The sequence below is a fragment of the Panthera leo genome, chromosome B3, assembly GCF_018350215.1.
Source record: "Panthera leo isolate Ple1 chromosome B3, P.leo_Ple1_pat1.1, whole genome shotgun sequence".
Classification (NCBI taxonomy): Eukaryota; Metazoa; Chordata; class Mammalia; order Carnivora; family Felidae; genus Panthera; species Panthera leo.
Window position 1 is genome coordinate 99,980,351 of NC_056684.1, and position 18,640 is coordinate 99,998,990.

At 33.7% G+C, this 18,640-nt stretch overlaps 1 protein-coding gene across 5 annotated transcripts in view; it reads left to right on the plus strand.

Annotated features, from left to right (window-relative positions):
* The window catches only part of STYX (serine/threonine/tyrosine interacting protein), a 37,397-nt gene extending 19,204 nt beyond the window's left edge, over positions 1–18,193 (plus strand). For 2 of the 5 annotated variants that reach the window (XM_042943252.1, XM_042943251.1), the window contains 7 exons: positions 2,958–3,018; positions 3,423–3,459; positions 3,879–3,918; positions 4,009–4,059; positions 6,249–6,321; positions 12,241–12,334; positions 14,487–14,820. In XM_042943252.1, the coding sequence (XP_042799186.1) occupies positions 2,958–3,018; positions 3,423–3,459; positions 3,879–3,918; positions 4,009–4,059; positions 6,249–6,321; positions 12,241–12,334; positions 14,487–14,560 (430 nt within the window). In that variant the 3' untranslated portion in view covers positions 14,561–14,820. The other 3 variants (XR_006203815.1, XR_006203813.1, XR_006203814.1) reach the window with 3 other exon arrangements.
* Positions 18,194–18,640: the final 447 nt, after the last annotated feature.

An 18,640-nucleotide genomic window follows, 5' to 3' on the forward strand; every position in this document is an offset into this window, starting at 1 on the left:
CATAGTAATCCATTGAATAGCTATACTAAAATTTATTCAGTCTGTCTCCTGTTGTTGGGTATTTAGATTGTTTCCAGTCTTTGCTAATATAGCAGGTATTCCCATACATTTCATTTAATTCATGTGTGAATATATCAGTTGGATAAAGCGTAGAAGTGGAATTATTGCATCAAAGAATATGAGCATTTAAAATTTTAATGGATGTTGCAAATTGCCCCCCAATGAGTTGTATCAGTTTACATTCCTACCATGAAGTGAATGAGAAGAGACTATTTCCTTGGTATCTCTAAGACAAATTGTAAAACAGTTGTAATTTTCCCCAATTTTCTAGAGTAAAAATGATGTCTCATGTAGTTCTAATTTGCCTTTCTCGTTTATCTTCTAATGAGTGTGGTTGAGCATCTAATGGTTTTTAGTTTTATTTTAACTTTATTTTAAAAATAAATCTATATATTACAGTGATATAAAAAAGGGTGCAAAAAAGGTGTGTAAATAAAGTATGTCTCTTTTCTCCTCTAAACCCAAGCTCCAGCTTCTCTCTTGGGAGGCAGCTACTATTAACTCAAATATTCTAGAGATACTGTGTATCTATATAAAACATATTGTTGTAATTCTCTGATTGATTTATTGATTGTAAAAATGAAAGCAACCTGATTTTCCATCAGAACAGGACATTCTGAAATATATTGTGTAGGGGTGCCTGGGTGGCTCAGTCAGTTGAGCATCCAGCTTTGGCTCAGGTCATGATCTTGCACTCTGTGAGTCTGAGCCCCACATCCAGCTCTGTGCTGACAGCTCAGAGCCTGAAACCTTCTTCATATTCTAGGTCCTTCTCGCTCTCTGCCCCTCCCCCACTTGTGTGTACGCTCTCTCAAAAATAAACATTAAAAAATTTAAAAAAATATATATATATATAGTGTGAATGTACAATAGAATCCTATAACCATGAAAAAGAATGAAATATTTCTGTGTTGATATGGAATAATCATTAATATTTATTAAAAAAGCAAGGTGTATAACCAAGTGTATATATACTCTCAATGTGTTTAAAAATACATACATTAGACATAGGTTCTTGTATATGCATGGAAAATTTCTAGACTAACACACCAGAAATTTGACAGTGGTTGCTTCTGAGAAGAGAAATTTAGAGTCTGGTAGAAGGGCCTACTTTTTTATTGCAAATATTTTTATACTGTTAGAATTTTTTACCATGTGTACATATTTTTCAGTTAATAAAAACTTTTTTAAAATTTTATAAATATTTTAAATTTATAAAAATTTTAATGTTTATTTGTGTGTGTGTGTGTGAGAGAGAGAGAGAGAGAGAGACAGCATGAGTTGGGGAGGGGCAAGAGAGGGAGACACAGATTCTGAAGCAGGCTCCAGGCTCCAAGCTGTCAGCACAGAGCCCGAAGCTGGGCTTGAACTCATGAGCAGCAAGATCATGACCTAAGCCGAAGGCAGATGCTTAGCTGACTGAGCCACTCAGGTGCCCCTAAAAACTTATTTTAACAAAGAGATGTTCTATTCTAAAATAAAATAGATTGAATTTTTTTTCTAATTGTGAAAGAAATCCTTCTTCTTTATAGATACTATGGAAAATACAGAATGACACTAAGAAAAATATAAAATCATCCACAATTCCACAACCCAGAGAAAACACTTTAGTTAACATTTTGGCATGTTCCTTCTAAATCTTACTCTATCATACATATGTGTATTATGCATACACACATATAGACTTACATATATTAAAGAAAATTAAAGTGTGATATTTTAAAATGCCATCCTATACATTTCTAATTTGTGTTTTTGTTTTTAGTACCAAAATGTCCTGTGTGCAGCTATTTTATCCTAATGGAAGAATTCTTTCTCCTTAGATTTAGAATATTGGCTTATAGATTGATAGTTGTGCTAATAGTTTTTGACACTCAAAATGGTGTGCAATAAAATATGCTAGATTGATTCTGAATTAACTTTTTTTCCTATGAAGCCGTGTTTTATGTAACAGTTCAGTCTACAAAATCACTTGAGGAGACAGCCATTATCAGAATCCTTTTGGTTTTTACATTGGATTATCCTTGGATACTGAGTTTTGGGTTCTCTGTGATAAACCCGGAATTTACTGAAGTTGTTAACCACCTAAATAAGAACTGTAATTTTTAAGGCAATATTGACTTTAAAAATTAATTTTGTAACTTAATTACTATAGATGTATTAATAAGCAAGTAGTCTTGGATAGGTTAGAAATGGAAGTTTTTCACAAAATAAAATAAGCCTAGCATATGAGTAATATCTTATTTTCAGTGTTTTCCAAAGTGTAAAATTGTAGGACAGGTGGTCTCTTGGTTGAATTTTTTTTTTTTTTTTTTTTTTTTTTTTTTTTTTTTTTTTTTTTTTTTTTTTTTTCTCTCTACTGAAGGTTAGTTCAAGCAATGAATATTTGACTCCCATCATTCTGGCTCCATCAGACTTCCTATTTTGATTACCTTCCTCTCTTTGAGACTTTGGGCTTACTCTGAATCGTCCTATATAGGGTTGTGAGGAGTGGTCACAGGGCCACTCAGAGAAGAATCTTCTAATCCATGGGGAAGTTAGTAGAAATAGAAGAATAACAATAAGGAATACAGACACTTTTTGTCTTTATATTCTAGGTCCACTCTAATATAGAGGAAAGTTTCTTCCTTCTTGGGATTTTACAGTTTTAACTAGATAGATTTTTTATACTATAAAATATCAGAGAAATATTAACTTGTTATTTAAGGCTGAAGCATTTAAAAATGCTATGTATGTATTTAAGCAATATAAAATCTATGACCCAGTTCTTGGGAATATGACACTTTGAAAGTTGTTTTGCATTATTTTCTTGGTTGCCAAGAAATTTTGTAAATTTTTTTATACGTAGATAGAATTTTATCTGAATGTGTGCTTATCACAAAATATTCTATTTTCAGATATTTAGTCTTGGATATTGCAGATAATCCAGTTGAAAATATAATACGTTATTTTCCCATGGTAGGTATAAAATATTTTAATATTTAGAATTTGTGATTTGACCTCTTAATTATGGTTCTAAAACTTAATAATGAAACTAATTCTTTCCCATGCTACTTTTACTTTGTTATGACTGAAAATTGTGGGATTATATTTAAAGAAAATTTATTATTAAAACCATTTTATGATCGCTAAATATCTGAGAAATCACACCTTGAGTTTATTAAATTCAAATAAAATTTTAGCTCCTGTATAATTAAAAAAAATTGTAAAGTCACATTTGTAGTATTTTGGAAATTCTTGAATTAAGGTGATTTGCATTCATATAAATTAGCTGGAATTTTTTTCAATAATTTTTTATTCTGTGTATTTTATGCTAATATTACTCCAGATGTTTTATTAAAACACATGTCTTTTGCCTTCAGACTAAAGAATTTATTGATGGAAGCTTACAGACTGGAGGTAAATAGTAATTTCTTTATGTAGCCAGTGTTTATTTTCAGGAGATTATGTGTTATAGTTAATTTTTTAGTTACCATTTGTCTTAAATGAAGGGTATGGAAGTTGGAATTGTATGTAATAGACTATTCCCAAATTTGTTTTTTCCCAACTCCTTGTTTCATTTGGATAGGCTTTCTTAAGTAACCCTATACAACCATTTTTGAATTCTGGGTCAGCTTTAAATGTCTTTAATTTCAAAGTTTACAGGTAATATAAATTGTAAAACTTGAAAGTTAGTAAGTATCTAAATGGTATGTATAAAACATAAAACGTTTAAGAAAGGATTTATCTTACTATGGTATAGTACATGGTTTCAATATATTTTAGTTGCTGAATTAGATATATATATATTGTCAGAGTAATTATTTCTTGTTTTTCAGGAAAAGTTCTTGTCCATGGAAATGCAGGGATCTCCAGGAGGTATGAAGTTAGAGATTATCTTTTTTTTCTAGCATTTAATTAATGAGTTGTGTTTTCTATTTTTTTCTAAAATATTTTCCCCCTCTTCAGTGCTGCCTTTGTTATTGCATACATTATGGAAACATTTGGAATGAAGTACAGGTAAGAAAGTACTCTGAAACCTAGCCAATTTAAATTCTCATTAAAATGAAGCTTAATGGAAACAGTTTGGGAGTTTGAAGTTGATATTCTCTTCATCATTTTGTCATCTAGTCATGTTTGATTAGGCAGGTTCTTATATTCCATGCTTAGTCGTTTAACCTTTGTAGCTTGTCTACCTTGTGTAGATATACTTTAGGCTAATATTTTGTGGTTTTAGGGAACTAGTGCTAAATGTTATTTTAAGAAGCTATGATAGTTACAGTTGGAAATAACCCTTGGAAAAGTAATTATTTACTACTAGAGAATTGTTCAGTCTGAGTTTAAAAACTTAGACACACACACACACACAAACTCGTACACACAGATGTTTATTGCTTCCCTTGTTTAGAAGGCTAATCTAGGGGCATCTGGGTGGCTCAGTTGGTTAAGCGTCCGACTTTGTCTCAGGTCATGATCTCACAGTCCATGGGTTCGAGCCCTGCGTTGGGCTCTGTGCTGACAGCTCAGAGCCTGTAGCCTGCTTCAGATTCTGTGTGTCCCTCTCTCTCTGCCTCTCCCCCACTCATACTCTGTTTCTCTCTCTCTCTCTCTCTCTCTCTCTCTCTCTCAAAAATAAATAAACGTTAAAAAAATTATAAAAGGCTAATTTATTACGTTTTCCTTTAACAATAGTTGGGTGAAAAATTACCTAGGCACTGTTTCATCTTCTGTTCATAATTCAGTGTAGTCTTTCTTATCCAGAATCAACTTTTCCAAGCATACTACCTAGATAAAAGAGAGAGAGCCCCAGAACAAAAGAAAAAACTGGTCAATGTACAGTGTTTCCTGTTCTTAGTGTGTCTTGTACAAGTTAGAAATCTTGTAATCATTGACACCTCCTTGTCATTCATTCCTTACCTCCTAAACTGACCCTTTACCAACCTGTTTTATGTCCTAAAATATACCTTGAATCTGTCACTTTATCTTTCTCTTCATCATCATTTAATCTTCAATCCAAGCTCCAATCATGTCTTTCCTGGACTCTTCCAATGGTAGCCTTCTTAGTGGTTTTATGTATCCTTTTGTTTCTCCAGTCGGTTTTTTTTCTGCACTACAGTAGGAGTGAACTTTTCAAAAGATAAATCTGGTCATATAATCACCATACCCCCAAAAAGCTCTCAAAGGTTTCTGATCCTTAATAATTTTTAACATGGCCAGTGAAACTTTGTGTGATATGCCTGTATCAACTTATCTATCATTGTATCATGTTCTCTGTTAGTCTCTTCATTTGAGCTGTATTCAGCATTGGATCCACATGACTAATACATACTAGACATTCAAATACTTGTTTAATTTGTTTGGTATCCTTTGTGTTTAAATTTCTTAAAAGTGTGAGTTCCTAGGGATACCTGGGTGGCTCAGTTGGTCGAGTGTTCCACTCTTGATTTTGGCTCAGTCATGATCTCAGGGTTGTGAGATCGAAGCCCACATTGGGCCCTGTGCTGGGCATGGAGCCTACTTAAGATTCTCTCTTTTCCTCTTCCTCTGCCTCTCCCCCCACCTGCTCGCACACTCTCATTCTGTCTCTCTAAATAAAAAGTGTCAATTCTTAATATTATTTGAATACAAATCATTTATTTAATTGAAAAAGATAAATGCTGGCTAGACGTTATGTTTTATATATTCTCTTTATTATTTGGTGTCTTGTCAGTAATAAAGGTGAAAATAGCTTCCATACATTGGGTCTGTGGCAGGTACTATTCCAGGCTCTTTTATCTCATTTAAGCCTTACAACAACACAAGGGAGTAGATAGAGTTCTCCTTGTTTAAACAATGGTAATATTTTGAGCATGTACTGTGTGATAGATACTCTACAAAGGTGCTTTACACTTATATCTTCCATCTTCACAGTAGCCTATCTAGATAGGAATTATTATAATCCCTAATTTACAGATGAGAAAAATAAAGTTTAGAAGGTTGAGCAGCTTCCCTTAGAACACAAGCTGGTAAATAAGCGGGATTGTGATATTTCATCTGACCATGCTGTCGATTTTTCCTCTACATCTCCACCTCTCTGTAGTAAAAGCTGTATATGATTTCCTATTTTAGGTAAATTTTTGGGATAAGTTCTTATTTTAGGTAAATTATGAAAAAAGTGAGATTACTCATGAAATAATAACATCACCTTAGTTTTCTTTTTTTGTTTTCAGAGATGCATTTGCTTATGTTCAAGAAAGAAGATTTTGTATTAATCCTAATGCTGGATTTGTCCATCAACTTCAGGTAACTTTTCTCTTCTTCCTCTTTAAGGTATCAGAAAATAGGATAATTCATTTTCTTACGTCCATGTAGATTAAATGTAGAATTTACTTTAAATACCTAAAAATTGCCATAATCTAATTATTTATTTAATTTTATTATTTTTTTTTTAACTTTTCAAATTTATTTTAAATATAATCTATACACCTAACATGGGGCTTGAATTCAGGACCCCGAGATCAAGAGTTGCATGCTCCTCTAACTGAGCCAACCAGGCACCCCCTAATTTGATTTTTTATTCAAGTTTACATTTCCAGTTAAAAGTTTTTTCTTTTTCTTTTTTTTTTTTTTTAAGTTTATTTATTTTAAGAGAGAGCGAGGGAAAGAGAAAATCCCAAGCAGAGTCCACAGTGTCAGTGCAGAGCCCAATACTGGGCTCAAACTCACAAACCATGAGACCATGACCTGAGCCAAAGCTGGATGCTTAACCAACTGAGCCACCCAGGCGCCACTCAAAAGTATTTTCTTAAAAGCTGCTATTACTGTGAAAAAAGGGTTAAAGGCACATTGTTAAATGTAAGATAAAATAATTGTTAGAAATTTCATTTTTTTCCCTCTATTTTGATTGTACACACAGAGACAAGAGTTTTGATTCTAAGTATACTATGTATAGAAGCTTTTATATTTTATTTTCTATATTATAGGCCTTATTTTTTCCATGTTTCAAATTTTGTTGGTGCCTAGAAGATGAACTAAAAAGACAGTAAGATAAACCTGTGAGGTATCTGATTAAACTAGTTTAATTTTTTCCAAAAAGGAAAATTATGGATTAAAGGATGTCTTCTTACTCATTCCATCCAGTTATGCAGGAGTAAATAAGTTTCTTTGCCTTTTAACCCTGTTGTGTAAAAACGTTGTCTTTTTAAATTGATTTTTTTATTTAAAGTAATATATACTTATATATACTTATGGTATTATATATACTTATGGTTAAAATTCAACAATATATATACAACTGTACCAGCATTTTTATATGTATATATACATATATGTACATATGCATCATAACTTTATATTATTAATTCCTTATACATAAACCTTTAGATTGTTTCTAGTCTTTCATGATTATGAACAATATTGGGAAAAGTATCCTGGTAGGTACATCTTTGTTTACATGTGTGAATATGCCTGTAAGATATATACATATATAGAGAGAGCTATTGTTGGGTCAGAGGCATTTGAAATTTGATGTTATCACGTAGTCTTTTAAAAGGCTTAAATAATGTAAGCCACCAGGAAACTGGAAGTACCTTTTTCCCAATATCACATTCAGCACCAATAGCCAAAAATATTTTATCAGATTTTTCTGATCATTGTCATCATGGTGGTAAAAGTGGCAACTCCAGTGGTTTGCCCATCTTTCTATCAGATTATTGATATTTTTCTCATTGGTTTATAAGAGCTCTTTATATATTAAGGAACCTATTTTTAGCTAACTGAGTTGAAATGCTATTTTTATTATATACTGAACTCTTATCTATATTTGGGCCTGTTTCTGGACTTTGTGTTCTATTCCATTGCTCTGCTTACTGCTGCAATTGTGTCAAACAATTTTAAATACTATATTATATAAGTAAGTTATGGTATAGCTCAAGATTCCCTCATTAATGTTCTTTCTAGAATTTTCCTGGCAAGGTTTTAACATTGTGTGTGTGAGCTTTACTGAAAAGGGCTCTATATTTTTTATTTTATAACTATGTTTACAGTTCAGAAAGAATTGATACCTTACATTTTTAGTCTTTGTTTCTAACTATATATTCCATTTATTCAAATCAATTTTTATGTCCTCTAGTGTTTTAAAGTTTTCTTTTTGGGGGCACCTGGGTGGTTCAGTCGGTTAAGCATCTGACTTCAGCTCATGTCATGATCTCGCTGTTTGTGAGTTTGAGCCCTGCATCGGCCTCTGTGCTGACAGCTTCGAGCCTGGAGCCTGCTTTGGATTCTGTGTTTGCCTCTCTCTCTGCCCCTCCTCTGCTTGCACTCAGTCTCTGTCTCTCAAAAATAAACATTTAAAAAAATTTTTTTTTTAATCTTTCTTTTTGTAGAATATATGTATTTCTTATGAAATTTACAGTATCCTATATTCAACACAGTTTACTCAGCAGAATAGCCAGAATCTTATTACAGGTTATCCCTCCACTTAAAATAAAAGCCACAGGCCTTATTTACAATGACTTTTATAGCCTTACACTTGCAGTCCTTTACCTTTCAGTTCTAATCTCCTACTATCTCATTTGCTTACTATGTATGTTCCAGTCACATTGACCTTCTCACAATTCCTTGAAAATACTATGCATGTTCTCATCTCAAGGCACTTGCCCTTATTCCCCCCACCGAGAATGCTTTCCCCCAAACATCTGCATGGCTTGTTCCCTTAATTTTCCTTTGACTGCATTATTGCAATAGCATTCTAATGGGTATTAGGAATACTTGCTTCTGCCCTTACCTCCTAAATCCCTACATTCAAAAGAAATATTAGTTTGGACAAAAATGGTAGCAAGGGAAGAGGTGAGAAGAGATCACATTTTGGATTTGACAGTATAGCTGACAGGATTTGCTGATGGATTGGATGTGAAGAGAGAAGATTAAGATGAATCTAAGCCTTTATGGAAGATATGAAAGAAACTGCATGAGAAGATTTAAGGGGAATAAAATCAAGTTCGGTTTTGGTTACATTAAGGTAGAGAGGGCTGTTAGGCGGTAGGCAGTTATACATATCAAAGTCCAGACTTCAGGGGAAAGAACCATATATCTAATTAGTATTATATAAATGCCAATGAAAGCCCTGAGACTGGGTGAGATCACTACGGGAATGTAGATAGAGAAGAAGTTCCAAAACAACCCTGATGCACTCCAACATGTAGAGGGTGGGGAGATGAGGAATTAGCAGAAAAGATCGAAAAGAATGGCCAATGGGATAGGAAAAAAATCAGGGTGGCTTGTTTGAGAAGTCAAGTGAAGGAAGTGTTTGAAGAAGTAGGGAATGATCCTACAAAGGCTGATAATAGGTCAAATAAGATAAGGGCTGAGAATTAACATTAGGTTAGGAACATGAGGTTATTGGTGTCCTTGACAAACAGTAGAAGGCAAAGGATAAGCCTAATTGGTCAGCATTCAGGGAAAAATGGGAAGAGAGGAATGTGAACAGCAAGAATAGATAATTGCAGGAATTATGCTTTGAAGGGGAAAACAGAAATGACAGCTGGAGGGGAAATTAGGGTTATTAGGGGGGATTTTGTTTGTTTTCTAAAGTCTAGCATATTTGCTGTCTGGGCAATTCCAGGAGAACAGAGGAAATTGATATTATGCCAGAAATGGATAGTATGGTCTATTCTCTTTGTTGAGTTTATTATATTTATTGTTTATTAACCCATTGACCTTGAGAGTTGATATGTCATCTCTTTCATTACTACATTTCTTCCTTGAGTCCTTTTATCTCTTCTTTGTATTCATTTCAGAAATGTCATATTCTCATTGACTTCATAGAGAATTAATCATGTTCATTTGCTTCATGGAGTGATTTTCGTTTTGTTTTTTTTTTAATGTTTTATTTATTTTTGAGAGAGACAGAGACAGAGCGTGAGTGGGGAAGGGGCAGAGAGAGAGGAAGACACAGAATCTGAAGCCATCTCCAGGCCCTGAGCTGTCAGCACAGAGTCCCCCGACATGGGACTCAAACCCACAAACAGTGAGATCATGACCTGAGCCAAAGCCAGACACTTAACTGATTGAGCCACCTAGGCGCCCCCATGGAGTGATTTTCATGCTGTGTTCTTCATATGACTTTTGGTTTATAATGTTGCTTTTTTTCCCCTTGTGACATCTTTATGCTAAAAAACCTACAATGGTTCCTTTTTGATTATAGGTCATCTTTGAATTAGAAGTATTCTTCTTAGATCAGCTATTTGCCCAACAGTGAAGTTGTGGGAGAGGAACCTGGGTAGTGGTTGGGAAAGACAATAGCTTAAATTTTCCCAGTTGTCTTAGAAGACTTTCTTACCAACACTTTTCTCTGGTGGTATGACTACTCGATGGAGTAGGAAGCAGAGCCCCCCACCCCATGTCACAGGTTTTTCTCATTTAGATTGATGAACACCTCATGCATGTTAGAATCACCCAGAGGAAGCTAAGCTAAACCAATTAAGTGAGAATCACTGGGGGTGAGACTTAATATTTAAGGTTTTTTTTTATTTTTGAGAGAGAGAGACAGACAGAGAGAGCACAAGTAGGGGAGGAGCAGAGAGAGAAGGAGACACTGAATCTGAAACAGGCTCCTGGCTCCGAGGTGTCAACACAGAGCCTGACGCGGGACTTGAACTCATGAATCCTGAGATAATGACCTGAGCTGAAGTTGAATGCTTAACCAACTGAGGCACCCAGATGCCCCTGTATATGTATTTGAAGCCTCTCCGGTGATCTTTAGGTATAGCCAGACTTGGAGAATTACTGGTTAAGGTTTTATTTTTAACTAAGATCAGATACTTGGCTTCATGCTTCACCTTACTATCATATAGCCTGTTTCTTGCAAAAATATCATGTGTGGGCATTTACATTTTCCCTGATAAGCCCTACCTCACCCCACAGCCCACTCACATTTCCTGATCATCATACTATTTAAAGGCTTGTTAGTTTTATCTTAGGCACACCATCTTTCTTTGGAGAACTCTGAAGTGTACCCATTCTGCCTGATTTTTGCAGTCAGGCATCTTGTGTTCTAGCTTGTCTGGTTCCATTTTTTTTTTCTTAATTTACTGTGGAATATAATACACATATAGAAAATGCATAAGATGTAAATACACATTCATGTAACCACCATTAGGTCAAGAAACTGAACCTATGCTAGGATCTCAAAAGCCCTGTGATGCCCCTTCCCAATCACAGACACTCTTTCTCCTTTTATAAAGGTAACCACTATTCTGACCTATTTGGTAATTATTTCTTTAGTTTTCATTCTTCTCATATTTACGGTTATGGTTGTTTCCTAGTTTCATCAAATGAGGTGTTCTCTATTATCAGAGGAGAGGGATAGAAATGCCTTTATTCTTCCATGTTTGGAGGTAGAGGACTATTAATTTTAAGGGATCAGAAAATCAAATACATATTTGAATCCATTAAATGCCTTATTAGTCTCATTTTTAAAGGGGTGCCTGGGTGACTAAGTCAGTTGAGCGTCTGACTTCAGCTGAAGTCATAATCTCGCAGTTCATGAGTTAGAGCCCATGTTGGGCTCTCTGCTATCAGTGTGGAGCCTACTTGGGATCCTCTGCCTCTCTCTCTCTGCCTCTTCCCCTCCTGCATGTGCACACACTCTGTCTCTCAAAAATAAATATTAAACAAATAACTCTTCTCCAAAATAGGGAGCAATACAGTATTAAGGTGAAATGAGGAGAAAGGAGTAATAAGTTACATTAAAAAAATAATAAAATATTCTACGAAAACATTTTATCTTTATTGAACTTTATTTCATTTTATTCTTAGTCATTTTATGAGATTGCTTGTTTGGGTTTGTGGGGTGTGTGTGTGTGTGTGTGTGTGTGTGTGTTTTAACAGAGGAGCTTAGATAACATGTAATTAACACCGCAAAGGCTTGTGTTTTAACAGAGGAAGTCAGAGATCATATAGCTAATGCCCCAGTGGCAGAGAACATATACCAGCAGTTCAACGTATGATACCCTAGTGCAAGCAATTAGCTTGACTTGATTTATAGTTTCATCAGTAAATGCAAAATTATGAGGTCAGAATTTTAAACTTGTATTTCTCTTACAACAATTATGGCACCAGATTTTTCAGTATCAATAAGAATACCAGTAATGAACATGGTAACCACTGTTTTGGGTACCCAAGAATTTAAATGTATATTCAAGTTAATTAAATCTTTTTTAGGAATATGAAGCCATCTACCTAGCAAAATTAACAATACAGATGATGTCACCACTCCAGATAGAAAGGTCATTATCCGTTCATTCTGGACCCACAGGTAAGGATGTTTTTTCATTTTGGAGAAGGTTGGGGAGAGAGATGATGGTATGAAAGGTAGAAAGCATCTTTTGCTCTTTATTGGTTATACTGAACAATTCAAATTGTTTAGAAAACTTGGGGCAGACTATTGAATTAAAACAAGGTAATTGTAAATTTTAATTTTATACTGAATACATGTGTATTATATTGAGCTTCTACTGTGTAAACACCACTGTACTTGGTTAATAGAATAGGCTAGTTAGAAGATCACATTTCTGCTTCGTTTTAGTTTAAGTCTTTAAGTGGTGTAACTGCTGTAAAGATTAAAATAAGAGGGATCTGGAGAAGGGGCTTTAAGTACACTCCATGATCTTACTAAAAATAAAAGATGGTTAAATAAGTGAAAGCATGTTTCAAGTTAAATAGGGTGACTAACGTGAGCCACCCCAGTTTTTCTCTTGTCATCAATATTTCAGTCCCTTCTCCCTTTCTTCCCTTTTTCAGAGTATTCTCTCCATTATTTTCAAAGTTAATGATCCAAGCATGCTCTCAAAATCTTTTAACTTTATCTTTCTTCTCCAAGACCTTTGTTACCCTTGTTTGTATCCTTTCCTTTTTACTCAATCTCAGTCTATTTCAGGTTCATATTGGCCTCCTATCCAAACTCTAACTTGGTTTATTCTGTACATTCTTGCCAGATTTATTTTCATAGAAGATAGTTCATAAAAGATAGTTCTAATGTATTTTTCCTGTACAAAAGCCTTCATTGGTTTTATTCCTACAGAAAAAAACATAGAGTGTCATAGTAAGTAAAGGCACTTCTGATCTTGGTGTCTCTCAGAGTTCCTCTTTATATATGCATTCCAGAAAACTGAACTCATGGTTTCATTTGTGTCTTCTTTTCTCCACCTAGAGTGCATCACATTGTCTCTCTACCCTTAAAAACTTAGTTCACACGTTACTCAAGAGAAAGGATGATTAACTTAAACTTCCTCCAATCCCTAGTTATTTGGAATTCCTATACTCTAGAGCTTTATTTGTACCTCCTCACTTTCTGCTTGCATTAGTTGTTGATGTCTCTTACCTCTTTTAGATCCAAGTTCAGCACTTCATCTGAAACTCAGCTAGACCAGCTGTATTTAGCTTTATGGCTAGCATATTTTCTTCATCCCATTGCCTTGATATTCTATCTTTATTTTATTGATCTTATAGTGAGACATTAGTTTCATGTTAGAATCCAACCTCTGATACAACATTATTACCATGATTTAGCCCAACCTTTTGGGCATAACTTTAAGCTTGTGCCATTGTTAGGCAAATAACACAGTAGACCCTTTACCATTTTAATTGTTCCCCTAAGTTTTCCTCCATGGAGACTCAAATTTCTTGACTATAACTATTGGCCATATAGGGGTAACTTTGATTCTATGTGGAAAATTTCTGTACTAGCAGACTTTGATGTAAAGAGTAGGTAAAATAAAATCTGCTCTGTGACATGCCATCCTTTCTCTTAGTTTTAGACTTCTTGGTAATCAAACCACAGCTTCACTGGAAAAATATTTTCAGCAGTGTCTATGAAAGCAAAAAGATAATCATATCTCAAAAATAAGATTGCAAAAATACAAAATTAATCTCTTAAATTTTATGTTCAAAGTCACAGGTTTATGGTGCCTAAAAAACAAACTTGGCAACCAAACATTTAGGTACCATTCTCTCTTTAAAAATTCTGTTTTCAAGATATTTTAAAAATTAATGATTGTGGGGCACCTAGGTGCCTCAGTCGGTTAAGCATTTGCCTTCCATTCAGGTCATGATCTCACACAAGAGATTGTGAGTTCGAGCCCCACATCGGGCTCTCTGCTCTCAGTGCGGATCTTCTGTCTGCCACCCCCACCAAAAAAATAAATAAGTAAATAAATAAGTATTAATGATTGTTATTTGTAATATCTAAGACATAGTTAATTCTCAAGAGGGGAAATATATCCTGTCATGAAGATATAAAATTGTTTGGGTAACAGAAGAATTTACTAACATTCACTAAAAATTCAGTCATGGAATTCTAGTGAATATCCATACATTTATGAAAATGAAATTTTTACTAGATCTAACATTGTAGCAATTGGACTTATGTAAGTTCCCATTATATGTTATATTCATGCAATAATTTTTAGGCAGTTTGAAGAGAACACATGAAGAAGAAGATGATTTTGGAAACATGCAAGTGGCAACTGCACAAAATGGCTGACTCGAGAGCAAGATTACAGAGGATGTGAATTTCTATTTGGGAAGGAGAAAATACTAGAGACAATAATAATGTAAAATGGTAAAAATACAAGTAGTTTTTTTTTTTTTTCCAATTATATGTTGCTTCCAGACGTGTTTCTCTGCAACTTGTTGAGCAACATTTTAAGAAGATGTTGGACTTCTGCCATAGATGGCACTGATGGTTTTACTCCTTTTTTCTTTTTCCTTTCTTCTTTTTTTTTTTTTTTTTTTTTTTTTTTACACTTTACAGTTTTATTATAAACCAAGAATTTTGGACTTGCAAAGAGGTATTATTGCAATAATGCACTTTTCATACTTGAAATTTATTTGTATGATATAAAGTTATTACTTTAAACAAAATGCAAGTTAGGGGGGATTTGTTTATAAAATCTGGGTAATTTATAACAAGAATTTCCTAAAGTTTGCTAAAAATTCATTTTGTGTTCTATATATTACATTTTAAAAATAATTTTACAGTTCACTTTTATGATGGAACCTCTTATGGAAACATTAGCAAATGCAGAAATCTGCCACATACCTGTTTTAGTATAATTCAGTAGCTTCATTACCCTTTTATTTTTTTAAACTTCTTTATCCCTTATTAATAATCTTTGAATCATGACATTAGCCAACTCTTCTTACTTTAACATGATCCAAGTATTGCTTCTATTCCTATTATCTTCGTAATTTGTTTATTCTAAAGAAAAAAAGTATAATGAACAAAGGAAGATGTTTTGCTTGGTGATACCAGATGCTAAAAACAAGGAGTTTTAGACTTTTGAGTGACTTTCCTTTTTTCCTTAACAGCCAAATGTTGTGTTTGTTCTTTTTAGAGTTGCCGACCCCATTTTTTCTCTGTCCAAAATAGTTCGAAATAGAATCTAATAACCAATGTAGCACTATTTTTTTTCTAAATGAAGCCCAAAAGAGAAAAGTGCCTTGCATTATTAAAAAATTAAAAATAAAAAAATAAATCTTCACGACCTCTAAATTAGTATGTATAACGGTGAAAAGTTTTTAACGTTCTTTTGTAATTTCTTTTTCTTTTTAACCACAAATTAGTTAAAACAGAGTCTGCGGCTTAAAGAAACCTCAGTAAGTTATTAATGTGAAATATTTACTCCTTCATTTTATGTTGTCTTAATGAGTCTGTGAGGTTGTTCTGGCTCAGATAGCAGCTTTTCTTGAAGATGCATTTATTGGGGAAAGTGGTTTGTGGGAAACCTCATTGTATTTAAAATTAGTGTTTTAATTCTTTACATTGAGTTAATCCAAATTTCCCCCATAATTTGCATTAACAAAGTCACTTTATGGATCCTTAATTCTCCATATTTTTATTTATACATATAAAGATTGTTCTAAGAAAAACATTTTTGCTATTTTAAGTATGCCATGAGGGAGGAGAGGAGTGTTTTTAACTTTTTATAGTTGATTTAGGGTAGCACAAACAAAACTCCTTTATATCTCATTTTTCAGTCCTCTCTTGAGGTGCTTTACTGATGGGAATGATTTCCATACATTCCCTTGGTACCATCAGGTACTATGCAAGGTAACCCATTACACCAAGTTACTTGTTTTGCTTTCCTCCCTACAATGTAATATAATACAGTAAAAAAGCTTTTTTTTATCCAGCATAGCAGGAGAGTGGAAATGAATTAAAATTGTTTTATTAACTAAGAGTTAATTCCTATTGACCGAGGTGGTATTCTTCTGATTCCTTTCTCTTCCCCTATTTTACCACCCTGAGAAGAGCCTATGATTAATCCCACTGTGGTCTTGTATTCTGTTGTGTGATTAGGTCATGGTGTGGTAGTCCAGTAGAGTCAAGATTTGCATTGTGTTCAGAAATTCCACTTGGCAAAATGCCAGATAACACAGCTTTCCTGTATATAGATCACTATATAGGTCAGCAAAAACCTCTCTTGCAATCTAATAATCTGTGATGCTTCTTCATTCAGCAGAAACTCTGCTTAAAAGAATCTTCGTAATACTACATTTAGGTTTTAAAATGAGGGAGTTAAGATTTTTAAAATTAGTTTCTTAAATACATATATCCTCTCTAGTCTAGCCAAAAATACAGATTTGGTCATTTATTAATTTAAAGCTGGTAATTTTCCACTTTTTCTAACCACTGTAATTTTTATGTTGTCACTGAAGTGCCTGCCCAGCACTGTATATTAAAGACTGTCTCTTGAACGCTAGGAAAAGGGACTATCATCTTCTTGAGTACAGTACTAATGGGGACAAAACATGAAGTTTATTTTTCTTTCATGTAAGAACACCCCAAGTTTGTTTTACCTAAATTCAACTAGTTCTGGTAGCTCTTCTAGTCTTTCTTCTGTTTGGTTCCATTTCTGTTAATTCTTTTATTTCTACAGATGTTTTGTGATAGTTACCTATAATACATTTAACCAATCATGACTTTTTTTCTAGACTATTTGAATAATGTATGAGTGATGTAGCACCTAATTTTAGACATTAAATATGTTATCTGGGCAAGGATTTAAACTGAAATTGCAGGAAAACTGCTTTACTGTCCACGTTAAAAGTATGAAACAAGTATTGAAAATATGCAAACTTGAATGGCAGTATTCTTACCTTCTAATTTTAATTAGTTCATGTTAATTTCTTATCTATTATGTGTTTAAAGAGCAGTTACCTTTATTTGTATCTACTCTATGGTGGAAATGTTAAACCATGATAGCTTCTGGCTTCTGATACCAACTCTCAACCACTTAACTTTTACAGCAGAATATTTGTTTTGGGGGGAGGGGGATTTTGTGCTTCATATGAGTTTAGAAGTAATGTCAGAAAATGTTAAGCATGTCCTTTTTAAGAAAATATAAGGTTTCTAATTGTCTAATTACCATGGTAATTCAAGTGAATTAGAAGTATTTAACTGCAATCTTGAATTATAAAGTTGGGATGCATACACACACACACACACACACACACACACACACACACATATATCAGGATCTCAACTTGATGTAAAGTAAATGAGCAGTTACCTGGCGGATTTTTTTTTTTTTTTTTATGACTGGTTTAATCCATAATTCCATAACAAACTTAGCTTCACTTCAGTATTTACTTTATCTTTGTCCATCCAAACATGCTCCAATGTGGAAATGATAGGAAATAACTAAGATTACTAAAAGATTTTATTTTATTTTTAGAAAGATAAGTTTCTAGGATCTTTGAATGCTGGATTTTTTTGTCTTACCCATCCATGGCAGCTAAAAAAAAAAAAAATCAAAATATTCAGGTTTACATGTTAGCTCTCTCATAGGGAGTTGCCATACCTCACAGTTCAAAGTGTATTCTGTAGATCAGTAACATTATACTGACATGTAATTGCAATTTACTATGCAGCAAAAATGATTCAAGAAGAAAAATAACCTACAGTGTCTATTTACCTTTGTATAGGGAATTGCTTAAGTTACTCTGCTTTTAACATTTGTACTTGGATAAAATGCTTATGTATGTATAGGAATGTCACAGTGCAAGATGCTGCTAGCCCAGGCACAAAGTATTAAAATTATTTTGTGAAGATTGGTGGTTGTATTAAAACTGTTGTGCCATTATACCTCAAAAAGATTGAAACGTTCATTTATACTGCTTATGCCTCAGAACTTCTTTAGATTGTTGTCTTCTAGGTAAAAGTAAGCTGCTTTTACTACCTCAGATTAATAAGGATGAACAAACATTGGATGTTAAGCATTTAAGAGTATCTTCCAAAAACACTATATGGTCACACACACACACACAAATCCAGGCAAGGCCTGAATTTTAGCTCAAGAATATTTCTTAAGTATTAGTTGAACAGACTTGGAGTCGGAAGTGAGTAAATTCATGTCTGAAGGAAAGAGTATAAATCATCCACAGAGCAGCTTCTAGCCTGTTAAAAACAACACTACTTGTGTTCACAGTACCATATTCCCCATCAGCCTACATACTACTCTTCATCAAATCTAAGATGCTATCACTACACTGTTCTTTTAGATACCACTAAAAGGCAAAATATTGTTGAATAAACTGTGGCAAGCCATTGATCAGAAAA